Genomic DNA, 13332 nt, shown 5'->3' with positions numbered 1-13332 from the left:
CACACAGGTTCTGGAGAGGAGATTCTTCCTCCTTATGTGTTATAATTGTTTAGACTGCACTATTGCTTTTTTTTTTGAGTTGGAGTCTCACTCTTACCCAGCCTGGAATGCAGTGGTACAATGTCGGATCACTGCAATCTCCATCACCCAGGTTCAAGCAATTCTACTGTCTCAGCCTTCCAAGTAGCTGGGACTACAGGTGCATACCATCAAGACTGGCTTTCAGCAGAGATGGGGTTTCACCATATTGGTCAGGCTGGTCTTGAACTCCTAACCTCTGGTGATCTACCCACCTCAGCCACCCAAAGTGCTGGGATTACAGGTGTGAGCCACCATGCCCAGCCTGCAATATTACTTTTTAAATAGCTCTTCAGTGCCAGTTTTACAAATGGAATTCCTATAATTATCAGTGAAACTTTCAAGAGACATGGGCAAAATATTTAAATGGACCAGAAATGCAGATAAACTTAATTATTTCTCTCCCTTAATTATTTCTCTCACAAAAGACAATAAAAACCAAACAGAGGCCAGGTGTGTTGGCTCATGCCCATAATCCCAGCACTTTGGGAGGCAGAGGAAGGAGGATCACAGTGTGATCATGCCACTGTTCTCCAGCCTGGGTGACAGAGCAAGACCCCGACTCAACAATAACAACAACAAAACCAAATCTATACCCCAAAACACCTGTCTGAAAAGTAAAAGTATACAATCTCATCCCTATAGTGTGAAACAAATACAGCATGAGTAAAATCATATTTTGCTTATATTCTACTGAAGTTCCAAATCAGAGTTTGGCTTATCTAGTCAAGGAAATAATATTCAAGATATCCAGTACTATTTCAGCTTTACCTTGAGTTTTAGTAGCAAGATTAGATGGGGCACTCTTTGTCCTCTGCTGAGCTGCAGCACACCCATTGCTAGCTCCTCTTTTCTTCAAAATTGCCTGTGGTACTGGCTCACTACATCCTTTTCCACTGACTTTCTTTAGTACCCTAAGAAAAATTATTTGCATTCAGTATTACACTTAGATTCCAAAACATAAACTTTTTAAAAGGCCAATATCTGAGTTTTTTTCAAGAAATAAAAAATATACCTCTTCTGAAAATAGAAAAATCACATGCTCATAAGTCTTTTAAGTTTATAAAACTGTAGATCAAGTATAATAAAGCAATGTATAATCATATGCCATGGTATACATTAAGATATTATTTTAAATATTGTACCTCAATCATCATTTTGTATATATTAATTTCTTTTAATAAATAACTGTGTTAAACTATTGGGTAAATACATTAAATTTTTTAAACAAAAAGATATTTTAAAAATATTTAGCAAGCAGTTAGTTTACAATTAACTTTGAGAGAAAGCTAACAGACAGGTAAAATACTGAATGAAGACCTACCTGTTATTTATATTAGTGTCTTGTTCATGAACACTTTTTTTATTGGAAGTTCCATTGGTAACTCTTGAAATAGGTCGAGATTTTACGGCTATAAATTAAGAACAAGTGAATCATGAGATAGAATACAATAAATATGTAACAAATATGTATAAGTTTACTGGTTAGACACTATAAACAAAATAAAATGTTAAAGTGGGACTACCTTTTGTCTCAGTTTGCATAAATACATATAAATAAGTATTCTGTAGGCATTTGAAACTAAATAAAAGCCAAAATACAGGTTTAGGTTTTTTTATTTAAAAGGAACTTTAACTGTCAGGAGACATTAAAAATGACTGCTAAACCCACCTACAGTGGAATTTTTTACACTATCTACACTGTTTTTTGCCATCTGTCCTGGAGAATCACAAAAGGGTAGTTTACGTCCAGAAGGCTTATCTTCTCCTATTGATCCATTTTCTTTCGGTTCATCCAGACATTCAGTGGAAACTGAGAATTCCAGGCTTGAATCTGTGGATCTGCTGGAGGGTCCTGCGATGCTGAGGCATGGAGAACCTTTCCCTGTAGCTTTCTTCAAAGGCTTTGCTTTGGCTTGCACGTTTAAGTTTCCCATGAGTACCTTCGGTCTGGCACCTGTAATTTGCCCTTCCTGATTTCTCACTCCTTTTCCATTTAGTAAATTCTTCTGTCTAGTTGCTGCTGCTGTTGTTGATCTTTCCACAGCTTGTATAGGTGACATATTTTCCAACCGTGCATCATCACAGTTTTCTGTTTTGGATTTTATTATAGTTTTGTGCTTTCCAGAAACATTCCTTCCCCCAGTTTTTAGTTCTTTTGTAATCTTGGATGCAATTTTTGTACCATTCTTTTCCTTTACATCATCCGGCTTCAGTGTTTTATTTATACTATTTCTACTGGTACTTGATGAATGTCCGGATGCTGCTAATCCATCAGATTTCATCTTTTTATTAGTAGAGAGATAATTTCCCCTCCAAGATTTGGTTTTTATGACACCAGAGTCAGAAACTTGTTTCCTTTGCTATAAAGAAGAAAAAAAATACTTTGTAATTTGACTGAAGTCTTTAACATATAATAGTTTATGTTTCTGAAAGTCAGTCTTTCTAAGAAGAAAAAAAATGGAAAGATCACATTATGATTTAAGGTCAAAGCCTGAATTGTCTTTGATCATTTCAATCAAAACTTCATGTCTCAGATACCCTTAATCAAATCTGAAATACAGCATACAGTGCTTATTTTAAAGGTATACTATTCTATTATAGTAAGTAAATCAATAAATAAAATATTTTTTAATTTATGAAGTTTTGTTAGAGATTAATATCTAAAGATTCAGGATGCTTTGAGGAATGATAATATCCAACATTTTTTAGAAGGCTTACTCCCATGTTTCATGCTACATCTTTTATATACATGATCTCACTTAATCCTCACAACAGTCCCATGAAGTAGTGTGGCTGTTTCCATTTCTTAGACAAGAAATTGGGGATTAAAGAAGGTGTGTGATTTACCCACAGTCTCATGCTGGTTAGCGATGGGACCAGGACTTGAGCTCATGATTTAACCTCAAACAGAAGTCATCTATATGGCATAATTTGAGGGACATTATGAAGATTTTTAGTAAAACTTCTCCCTTCAACCCTATTCCAAATGCCAGATATTTTATTATTAAAGACTTAATCCTCTATGGGAAGAATACTTCTTGGAGCCGTTATTTTAAAAAAAAATTTATAAAGGCTCCTAAGAAGCACGGCACACTGCATCTGCCAAGCTTGGTTTTCGGAAAAATAAGATACTAGTAAAATACTGGCTGGCTGTAGGAAGTGAAGGAAAAGGGATCCTAAAAATAGCTGAAACAGGCTAAAAGGGACAAAGAAAATGGCACTGAAGATAAACATACCTACTTCATCATTTTCCTTAGAATCAACCTTGATATGAGAGGGAACAAAAAATATTTAAGTTGGTAGAAATTCTAGAATAATATTTTAAGATCATATTGTCATTCTTTATGTAAGTATGGAAATGCTTTTTTGCCCCCCTTTGGAAGATGTATGAGATTGTAGAAGTCTGAGGCAGAGCCTGTGCACTCTTCATCTCTTGTATCAAAAACCCTCAACACCATGTCACATATTGGACACTCAAAAAACAAAACAAACAACGACAACAACAAAAAACAAACGTGATCAATGGTGTTAAAACTGGGCATATACGGCATATTTTGATATGCAGCTTAAGGTCTATTTCTAAATATGAAAAGCTTCCAACTGCATTAAAAGTTGTCAAAGATGGGCTGGGCACGGTGGCTCAAGCCTGTAATTCCAGCACTTTGGGAGGCCGAGGTGGGTGGATCACGAGGTCAGGAGATCGAGACCATCTTGGTCAACATGGTGAAACCCCGTCTCTACTAAAAATACAAAAAATTAGCTGGGCATGGTGGCCCGTGCCTGTAATCCCAGCTACTCAGGAGGCTGAGGCAGGAGAATTGCCTGGACCCAGGAGGCAGAGGTTGCGGTGAGCCGAGATCGCACCATTGCACTCCAGCCTGGGTAACAAGAGCGAAACTCGGTCTCAAAAAAAAAAAAAAAAAGTTGTCAAAGATAAAATAACATATGAATATGTGTGCACACAAAAGCACAATTAGTAACTTGGTTAAATTTAGAAAAAAGCAAAGCATGGTGATAAAGCAACCACTAGATTCTTGTCCTAGTTTTGCCTCTAACCAACCTGGGACATTGCAGAAGTTACTAACATCTTTAGGTCTCACCTTATGCCTGTCCACAAGGTAGAGACTGGTCCTATTCACAGCAGTCTTCTAGGATTCTAACATTTAAAAAGTTCAAATAGGCTTGGTCCTCATTTGTTGTTTTCTTGCTCAAATCTTAGCTCAAAAAATAACATTTCTCTATTTTAATACCTAAAACCAGGCTGACTTCTGCTTTTAGAACTCCTTCCCACCTTAACACTGAATCTACTTAATTTATTCTATCCTCAAATGTATGCATCTTTAAGTATTATGTTACAGAGGAAATCTGTAGAGTAGATGGGGTAGCTGTACGCCTTGAAAAATTTCACAATAGGCCAGGCGTGGATTGCTTGAGCCCAGGAGTTTGAGACCAGCCTGGGCAACATGGCAAAACCCCACCTCTATTTAAAAAAATACAAAAATTAGCCAGGTGTGGTAGCTTGGGCCTGTGGTCCCAGCTATTCAGGAAGCTGAGGTGGAAAGATCCCTTGAGCCCAGAAGGTCAAGGCTGCAGTGAACCGTGATTGTGCCACTTCACTCCAGCCTGTGTGAGTGAGGCCCTCTTTCAAAAAAAGGGAAAATTTAAACATAATAAAAAAAGATAGAAGAATATAATGAATCCTCAAATACCTAATAGCCAGCTCTAAAAATTATTAATTCATTATTAATTCCAATTTAGTTTCATACACACCTACCCCCATTTCATTTTGAAGCAAATCCCAGATATCATATATTTTATCCATAAGTATTTTGGTACCAAACATTCTTCTTAAATCTCTCTATGAAGGATAAACGAAGCAGGCAAAAACAACCACCACAACAAAACAAACCAACCAACCTTTTCCCTGTCTTATCTGATTAACTTTCTCCCACATCCTAGATAGCTCATCCCTGTTTGGAAAGCACATTTATTCGCTCCACATTTATTGAGCACTTATTACATACCAGATAATTGCACATAAATTATTTCACCTAATTGTCACAATAATCCTGCTAGGTTTTATTATTCCATTTTATAAATAAGAAAACTAAGACTTGCAGATGACACATAAATAAATGTGAAGCCAAAATTTGAACTCTTTTAATGTCCGGCATCCATTTCAGCATACCACTGTCTTTCTGAGGGAAACTTTTAACTCTGTTTCTTTCCCACTGTTCTTAACAGAAAAAAGACTTAGACAGCCACAAAGTCAGGAGGATAAGGAAAAATAACGAAACTTTGTTCTATTTTGCAGTAAGACAAAGAAGGAGGAAAAGCCTGGTTGGTAACAGGGGAAAGGAAGGCAAGTAGGCTAATTCCTGGGGGCTTTTAAAAAGGCCCCCAGGATAGACCTGGTGGATAGGCCGGGCATGGTGGCTCACACCTGTAATCCCAGCACTTTGGGAGGCCAGGGTGGGTGGATCACCTGAGGTCAGGAGTTTGAGACTGGCCTGGCCAACATGGTGAAACTCTGTCTCTACTAAAAATACCACAAATTAGCTAGTGGCAGGTGCCTGTAATCTCAGCTACTCAGGAGGCTAAGACAGGAGAATTGATTGAACTGGGAGGTGGAGGTTGCAGTGAGCTGAGATCGCACCATTGCACTCCAGTCTGGGCAATAAGAGCAAAACTTCGTATCAAAAAACAAAAACAAAAACAAAAAATAAAACAACCAAAAAACATGGGGATAATAGGAACCGGTACATAGAAAAAATTTCCTAGTGCACTATTTCCTAGAATATGTTCTGTGGAATTGTATAAGATGCTTTAAAAGGGTTGAGGGGGAGCGTAGTGGTGTTCCATAGTTACAACATTGGGGGAAATTTTGGATGCAACAATTCAAAAGTGTTCTTTAGCGTTTCTTAGCACTTTCAAGGTACAATATGTGTCATTTGGTCTATAAGAGGAGCTACGGTGTATAGCAATTCTTCAACTTACAGTTGATGATAGATGGAGCTAGTATATTGTGAAATGCACTTTGGAAACAATCCTAAGAGGTTAACTGACAAAATCTCCAGTCTTTCAGTTTCTCATTCAAGACACTTGGAGCTTGACCTCTTTCTCAAGCCATGAGAACTCTCAGTTGCAGCTTGGAGCTGCATTAGTTCCTATCAACTTTTCTTCCTCGTCAGAGGAAGAAAAAAGGATTTCCTGTTCCACTCTGCTAGGGAATATGTTCCTTGCATTATAAACTAGAATTCTCAACGTATGTCTCGCTAATATCACTGTACCACAGAGAGAAGGTTAGAATAATTTTGTACTTTGAATATATTATTGGTTAAGTGAATATCTATAAGTTAGCTTGGAACCCTAACCATCATTAATAACATTCTTGAGAAGAAAAATGTATTTCAGGTTATAAGGAAAACACCAAATACAAATAACTTTGTGTGTAGAAAAAAAAAACCCACAAAACATGGAATCTACCATCTTAACCATTTAATACACTTAAGTACTCTTTAATACACTTCACTAACAGTGCAGTAATGTTGGCTGCATGCAGTTTGTGGCACAACAGATCTCTATAACTTTTTCATCTTGCAAAATGGAAACTCTGTACTCATTGAACAACTCCCTCTCCCTAGTTTTCAGCAACCACAATATTATCTTCTAAGAGTTCAACTACTTTAGACACCTCATATAAGTATACCAAGTAACTTTTAAAGTAAAACACAGTTGTACTCTTAGTAATAATTGCTTTTTTCAAAAACATCAAAAATATATTATGTAGATTAAAATCTTTTTTAAGAAGTAGGCTAATCAGAAAAATAGACAGGGAATTAGGTCTAGAGTTCTAAATAACTTCTAATAGACTGAAATAACTCTAATATGTTTGCTGCCAAAAAGGTTTTCAAGGAAATGAAAAAGGTAGATACTTCCAATGCCAACTGGATATAAAAAATTCACTTTAAAACATTTATTAAGTGCTCGTTTGATTTAGAAAAAGAAAAATTATCCATAAAAAAATAGCTTCATGAATGGTTTTTTAAAACTTATTCTGAAATGTAAAATAATAAACTTCATTTGTTATCATTTTCATTTGGACCTAGAAAATTTAGAAAGTTTACCTGCGAGCTACTGAATATAGGTTTTTTGCCAAGTCTTCGATCATCACCTTTGTCAAATGCAGCTGTAGAAAGAAACAGCAATTTGTTTTTATAGGGACATTGTTATTACCATAGAACTAAAGGAAAAATAGCATGTCAACAGAAAAAAGGTTACATTTTGATGGAAATAACTTAATAAACCTGAAACCAATCCAGTATACAAAACAACTCCCTATTATATTTTAGATTTTTTTTTTTTTTTAAAAACCTCACTTTCTACACCTTATTCTCTGGCCCCTAGGTTTTGTGTTAATAAAATTAATAAATAAGAAATGTACAATCTCACAGAAAAGATTCATACATTTACGAAAACACCAGAATTTTCTCAAACCGTGACATTTTAGATAATTGGTTTCATTTAGTTTACCAAATAACAAAAAATTACAGATTATGGCAAATGTAACATTGTACACGCTATCAAATATTATTTAAAATATTTAATATATATATTGAATACTGAATATTAAATATTATTTATATTAAATGTAAAAATACTCTTGAAATTAACTAAAAATATTTTCTGGTTTTGCAGGTATATCATGAGGAAGGAGGAAAGAGAAAAGAAAAAAGTTCTATTGAAAATAAAACAAGAAACAATCTTCAAACCCATAGTTTTTTTTATAATTAAAGAAAAGTTCATTTTATATGTTAGGTTTATATAGGAATTTATTGTAGAACTCACATCTGTACTCTTCAAATAAGATTCTGAATTATGTCGGGAAAATATGTATGCTAAAATGATGGTATGAGAGCTACAAATATAGTTTAGCAAATGTCTTTCTTTTGAAGGTTACTGGGCTTTAAAATATATTTTGAATAAATATATATCATCTCCAAAAAGTATTTGATTTTATTAAATCAGCTAATAAAAATACATTAAATTATCTGCATCTTCCATGATCTCTCTTCTATAGGATATGTGCTATAAGACAAAGCAGGATCCTGAAAATGGCACTGTAGACTGATTTGCAGTAAGCAAATGACTCTGCACAATAATACACAGGAAAAAATTAAAATAAAAAATTTCTCCCAAAGGTCAGTAACCCAACTATGACATACCAAATGTCATAACAGACAACCCAGAACTATTCCTTTATCTGGGTTTCCCAATAAAGTAATTATGCGTAAGTCGGGATTCACTATAATTCAACTTAGTTAAGATTAAAAAATTATTACACTGCTACAATGTAATAGAATGAAAAGTCCTTTTTGACAATTAGTTGGATTACCAATAACATTTTATTTATTATGTGTATTTACATGTATTTTTAATCAGCACTTCGAAGAATTAAAGGACACTAAAGCTCAACTTAACTATGAAATCCTCTAAAATAGAGAAAAACAAAGTTTGCTACCAATCAGAAGAGAGCTGAAAGGACACCTACTGAAGGAATGCTGATCTTATTTTGTTACTTCACCTTATATAAATGTTGTAAAAATAAACCATTATTTAAAAATCAGCACAGAAATAGTCACAAGGAAAAAAAAGTCCAATTTCTAAGACCTTCTTCTCATAATTTTTGTTTAAAAAAATGGAATTTCTTTGAAAAGTGCTCTTCATATCACATCTAGCTACACTATCATGTAATGCTTATAATGTAAAAGCAGATCCTACTCTGATGCTACTACTAAAAATTTAACATTTATGCATTCTCAAAATGCATTTTAACAGACATGGCCTCCATGTTTTACAGTACTAAAATGTTTGCTTCATAAAATTTAGTCTCTTAAAAGGTTTTAAAAAGTATACACACTGGATATGCCAATATTTTTTTTCTAAGGCACCTGCTTTAACCCGAAAATAGTCATGAAGCCATTTATAGTTCCACACCCTCAAATTTTTATTTTGATATTTTTTAACACATGTTCTGAGCAATATGCATCTTTTGTTTAATGCTAATGTCTCAGATGATACCTATTAAATATCACAGACCACTGTGCAGCTCCTGAGGGACAGTCCGCAATAGCACACTCCACATCACTGAACCAATCAGTTGTGAAATAAAGCCATCTATTCTAGGCAAAACCACAAGAAAGGGTGTTTTATGAAAAAGACAGAAAAGCTTTATGACAAAACATACTTAAAAACGAGGAAAAAGTATGTTCGATACTCCATTCTATGTAGACTGCATTTTCTCACACTTTTAATCTCTTCACAAGAGATTTGCTTGTAAGCAAATTTGCCTAGAACATAGTTGCTAATGTATAGTAGGATTAAATTTGATATATAAAGGAAATGAATTTCATTTTCTAAGAACGGCTAAAAACTGCCTAAACATATGAGCACCAGTTTCAATTAGCATTCTATTATTCAACAGAAGCACACAATGTTAACATTTCTACTTATCAGAATGCCCTCAAAATATCTGTTGTCACAAAGATCTCATTACATAAGAATTGAAATATCTCAGGGCTAACGTACCTGCTTGGATTTTCTGTTGATCATCTGTGCTCATCAGCTTCCAGCTTTCTGTGTGACGAACAGCATAGAAAGACTGAACCAGGAAGATCCACAGCTTATCACGCAGAGCCTGGATCTTGCACGTAAAACCCTGTGTTCAAGCAACAAATCAGCAGCTGGTGAGAGCCACATTGTCATAGCAACCAGTCATTATTCCTTTCAGAATCTACTTACTCCTAAGCTAGATCAATGATGTCATCATTTAGATTTTTAAGATCGTTGGGTATATGTTATTTATGAAGGCTTACTCATTAATAACATTTTATAAATGAACACAAAGCTAACTCTTATCTTTTCAAGCAAATGTTATTTTAAAACACCAATGCCCTTGATACGAATACCTTCTGCAGCCTTTTCAAATCAACTATGACATTACAAGGTCAAATGCTCTATGGAATAGTAGTAAATATGATACATTTAAAAAACCATTCTTCTTGAACAAATACAGAATGCCAATAATTTGCAATTACCTTATTAATGGCCACTGATTAATTTATTTAAAAATAAATATTTTAATTTTGCTTTTTCCCAGCCTTATCTTAAAATATGATTTTTTGAAGAGAAAAATTAAGATTATAAAAATAAAAGACACTGATGATTAAAAACTCTAAAATATACATTTTATATCTAGAAAATAATATTGCTAAGTATCATACTGCATTTAAAATTACCCAGCCAAACTGCCAATTTCTGAACTTTTATAAAAAGTCCATTTGGAGACAAATAGAACTTTTAAAATGTATTATTATAAAAGATTCCAAACATATACAAAAGTAGAGACCTTAATCCATCCCTAGGTATCCACTGCCTAGCTTCAATAAATAATGCAACATTTAAAATGCACATACATTAAAAAAATCTTAGTTCAAATATTGCATTATTTTAATAAATTTCATTACATTCAGTACCATTTCCTGTGTACTGTCAGAGTTCATCAATGTGTCCAGAGCCATAAGAAGAGAGCAACTATTTTCAATGGTGATATTTTCTTCAATTGCTTTTAAAATTTTGTCCAACAGATCAGCTGTACTACTCATTGCTTGTGACTATAAAACATAGAAATTAATATTTAAGTGGAATACATGTAAAATGCACAAGAAATGTGAAAGTCTGGCATAACAGATCATTATAATTAGCTGTATGCAGTCAACCAGAAATTATATTTGTCTTTTCCCTTTCTTTTGTTAAAAAATCTGCATATATGCAATATACACAGTTTTTAAAAGCCAACACAGCCCTAAATACAGAACCTAGATATAAACAATAGGAGTTATTTATTCAGTAAATAATTTTAGAGAAAGTAGCTTCCCAATAAGAGAAATATTCTACATAGACCATAATTGTATTACTTGCCAAAACAGTATCTTTTTGACTTTGGTTTCTAAAATGTGGCTATGCTGAGGGAGGGCTAGAGTTGGCCAGATTTACACTGTGCTGTGCCAGGGCACTCAAACCTGTCCCTCCCGCCTTTCTTATCTTGTGAGCCAAAAATCCTGTCTATCACTGCCTTAAATCCTATGTAAACATGCCATCTGCTATGGAGTTTATTTAAATCACACTAATTTAATCAAAAGCAACCTGCATTTTAAAACTCTTACATAACTGAAATCAGAACACAAAGATGGAACTAAATATAGGATATAATTTTAGACATAGTACCTGTAAGAGAAGAGCAAAATTTTCACTCTGAATAATCTTGGAGAAGTTTTCTACAATAAATGCAATACATTCTTCTTGGAGCTGAGAGGCCATGGTTAGTGCCACTTCTGTCCACTTCACTCTGGGTAAACTGTTGATTAGTCTGTCACTTTCCATCAGAAGAAAAGCAGCATTCTTATCATCCTTAGATTTTAAAAAAGTATTGGAAAAAGTTAAATGCTAACTGCTCATAAAATAACTCTCTAAGCAAATCAAATACTCTTGTTGTCATGGGATGTTTCTTGCAAAAACAAAATTCCAGATAGCTAATGTCTTTGCCATTAATTTTACATATAATGTTTATTTATTCATTCACTCAGAATTATCCAAAAGGGTAAAGTTTAAGCTAGGAAGAAACCACCTTTACAAGGTAGCTAAAACAGCTCAGGCCTGTAATCCCACACTTTGGGAGGCTGAGGCGGGTGGATCACTTGAGGTCAGGAGTTCAAGATCGGCCTGGCCAACATGGAGAAACCCCATCCCTCCTAAAAACACAAAAATTAGCCAAGCATGGCGGTGCATGACTGTAAACCCAGCTAATCGGGAGGCTGAGGCAGGAGAATTGCTTGAACCCAGGAGGCAGAGGATGCAGTGAGCTGAGATTGCACCACTGCAGTCCAGCCTGGGTGACAGAGTGAGACTCCATCTCAAAAAAAAAAAAAGTAGCTAAAACAAACCTGACAGCAAAGTGAAAATAACTAGAAAGAAAAACTTGAGCTCCCTAATATTATCACAGCTAAATTAATTTTTGTGCTTATAGATATCATTCATAACTACATGGCTACAACAACATAGCCCTAATTCTTTTCTGACTATAAAATATATGTTCTTTATGCAAATTTGGAAAGGCTAAAAATTACTTATAATCCCCAGTGATTTTCTTCCTCTTCTCTAATTAGGTAAGAGACTCTACTGTTTATATTTTATTCATTTAATGATTCATTATTATACTATAAAAAAACCTCACAAATATTGATCTCTATGGAAAATGGAATGACAATGCAGAAATATCATGTACTCCAAGGAAAAGGAAAAAAAGGCCTATATTAATATATCTTATTCATGTTTGATTTCCAATTCTTAATACTTAATACTTAAATACTTAATACTTAAATTTAAGTATTTATTAAATAGTTACCTGATGGACTGGTAAATTGAAAACCATGGCCACAAATTCTATCCACCAAGAGGTGGAATTGACTTCCTTAGTCTTAAATCTGGACTACTAGCCTTTTCACTTGCCTTAACCAACAGTGATGATATGCAAGTTCTAGAGCCTAGGCCTCAAGAAGTCTTGCAGCTTCAGTCTTTACCTTCTGAGAATCTTGGGATCTCTGGGCCAAAAGAAGCCTGGTAAGGAAGACCACTTGGTACAGGAGGACCAGACCCCCAGCTGCCCCCAGCTGAATGCAGCCACAGGCAAAACCAGCAGAAGAATCATCCACTGACCTCACAGAATTGTGAGAAGTCATTTTAAGCCACTTAGTTTGGGGGTGGTTTGTTACACAGCAATAAATCACTGATAAATCCGGAAATGACTGAAATATCTAACATGGACAGCATGACATGGACTCTGCACACCCTCTGTTTTTGTTTAGGTCCTGTAAAACTACATCTTCCCTGATACCATATATAAACATCTGATTCCTTTTATACATGCTATAAGAAAATCTGTCACTTTTTGTTAGAGCATTTATTGTAATTAATCACACATGAAGATTACTATTTAATTAATGTCTATCTCCCTCACTAGGCTGTAGCTTCAATGAGTGTAAAATTGTCTATCTCTGTTTTAGCTCACCAATGTATGCTCAGGGCCTAGTATAAAACTGGGTCATAGTAGACATCCAAATACTTGTAACTTTTAACATGACTGGAGACAGGGACTATCAGTGAACCTCTAAGATAACAAGTTTAATCCTTCAA

General features: G+C 34.6%; 1 protein-coding gene across 10 annotated transcripts in view; it reads right to left on the bottom strand.

Moving 5' to 3' along the window:
* BTBD8 (BTB domain containing 8) overlaps positions 1-13332 on the bottom strand; it is a 99705-nt gene that overhangs the window by 5341 nt on the left and 81032 nt on the right. For all 10 annotated transcript variants that reach the window (XM_078332423.1, XM_078332427.1, XM_078332426.1 and 7 more), the window contains 7 exons: positions 11368-11550; positions 10617-10754; positions 9670-9799; positions 7209-7270; positions 1751-2441; positions 1403-1490; positions 850-992 (listed from right to left, as the gene is read on the bottom strand). In XM_078332423.1, the coding sequence (XP_078188549.1) occupies positions 850-992; positions 1403-1490; positions 1751-2441; positions 7209-7270; positions 9670-9799; positions 10617-10754; positions 11368-11550 (1435 nt within the window). The remainder of the gene's footprint in view (positions 1-849; positions 993-1402; positions 1491-1750; positions 2442-7208; positions 7271-9669; positions 9800-10616; positions 10755-11367; positions 11551-13332) is intronic.

This window comes from Callithrix jacchus, chromosome 7 (genome assembly GCF_049354715.1).
Source record: "Callithrix jacchus isolate 240 chromosome 7, calJac240_pri, whole genome shotgun sequence".
NCBI classification, from domain to species: Eukaryota; Metazoa; Chordata; class Mammalia; order Primates; family Cebidae; genus Callithrix; species Callithrix jacchus.
This window is presented reverse-complemented; position numbering and strand designations above follow the sequence as displayed.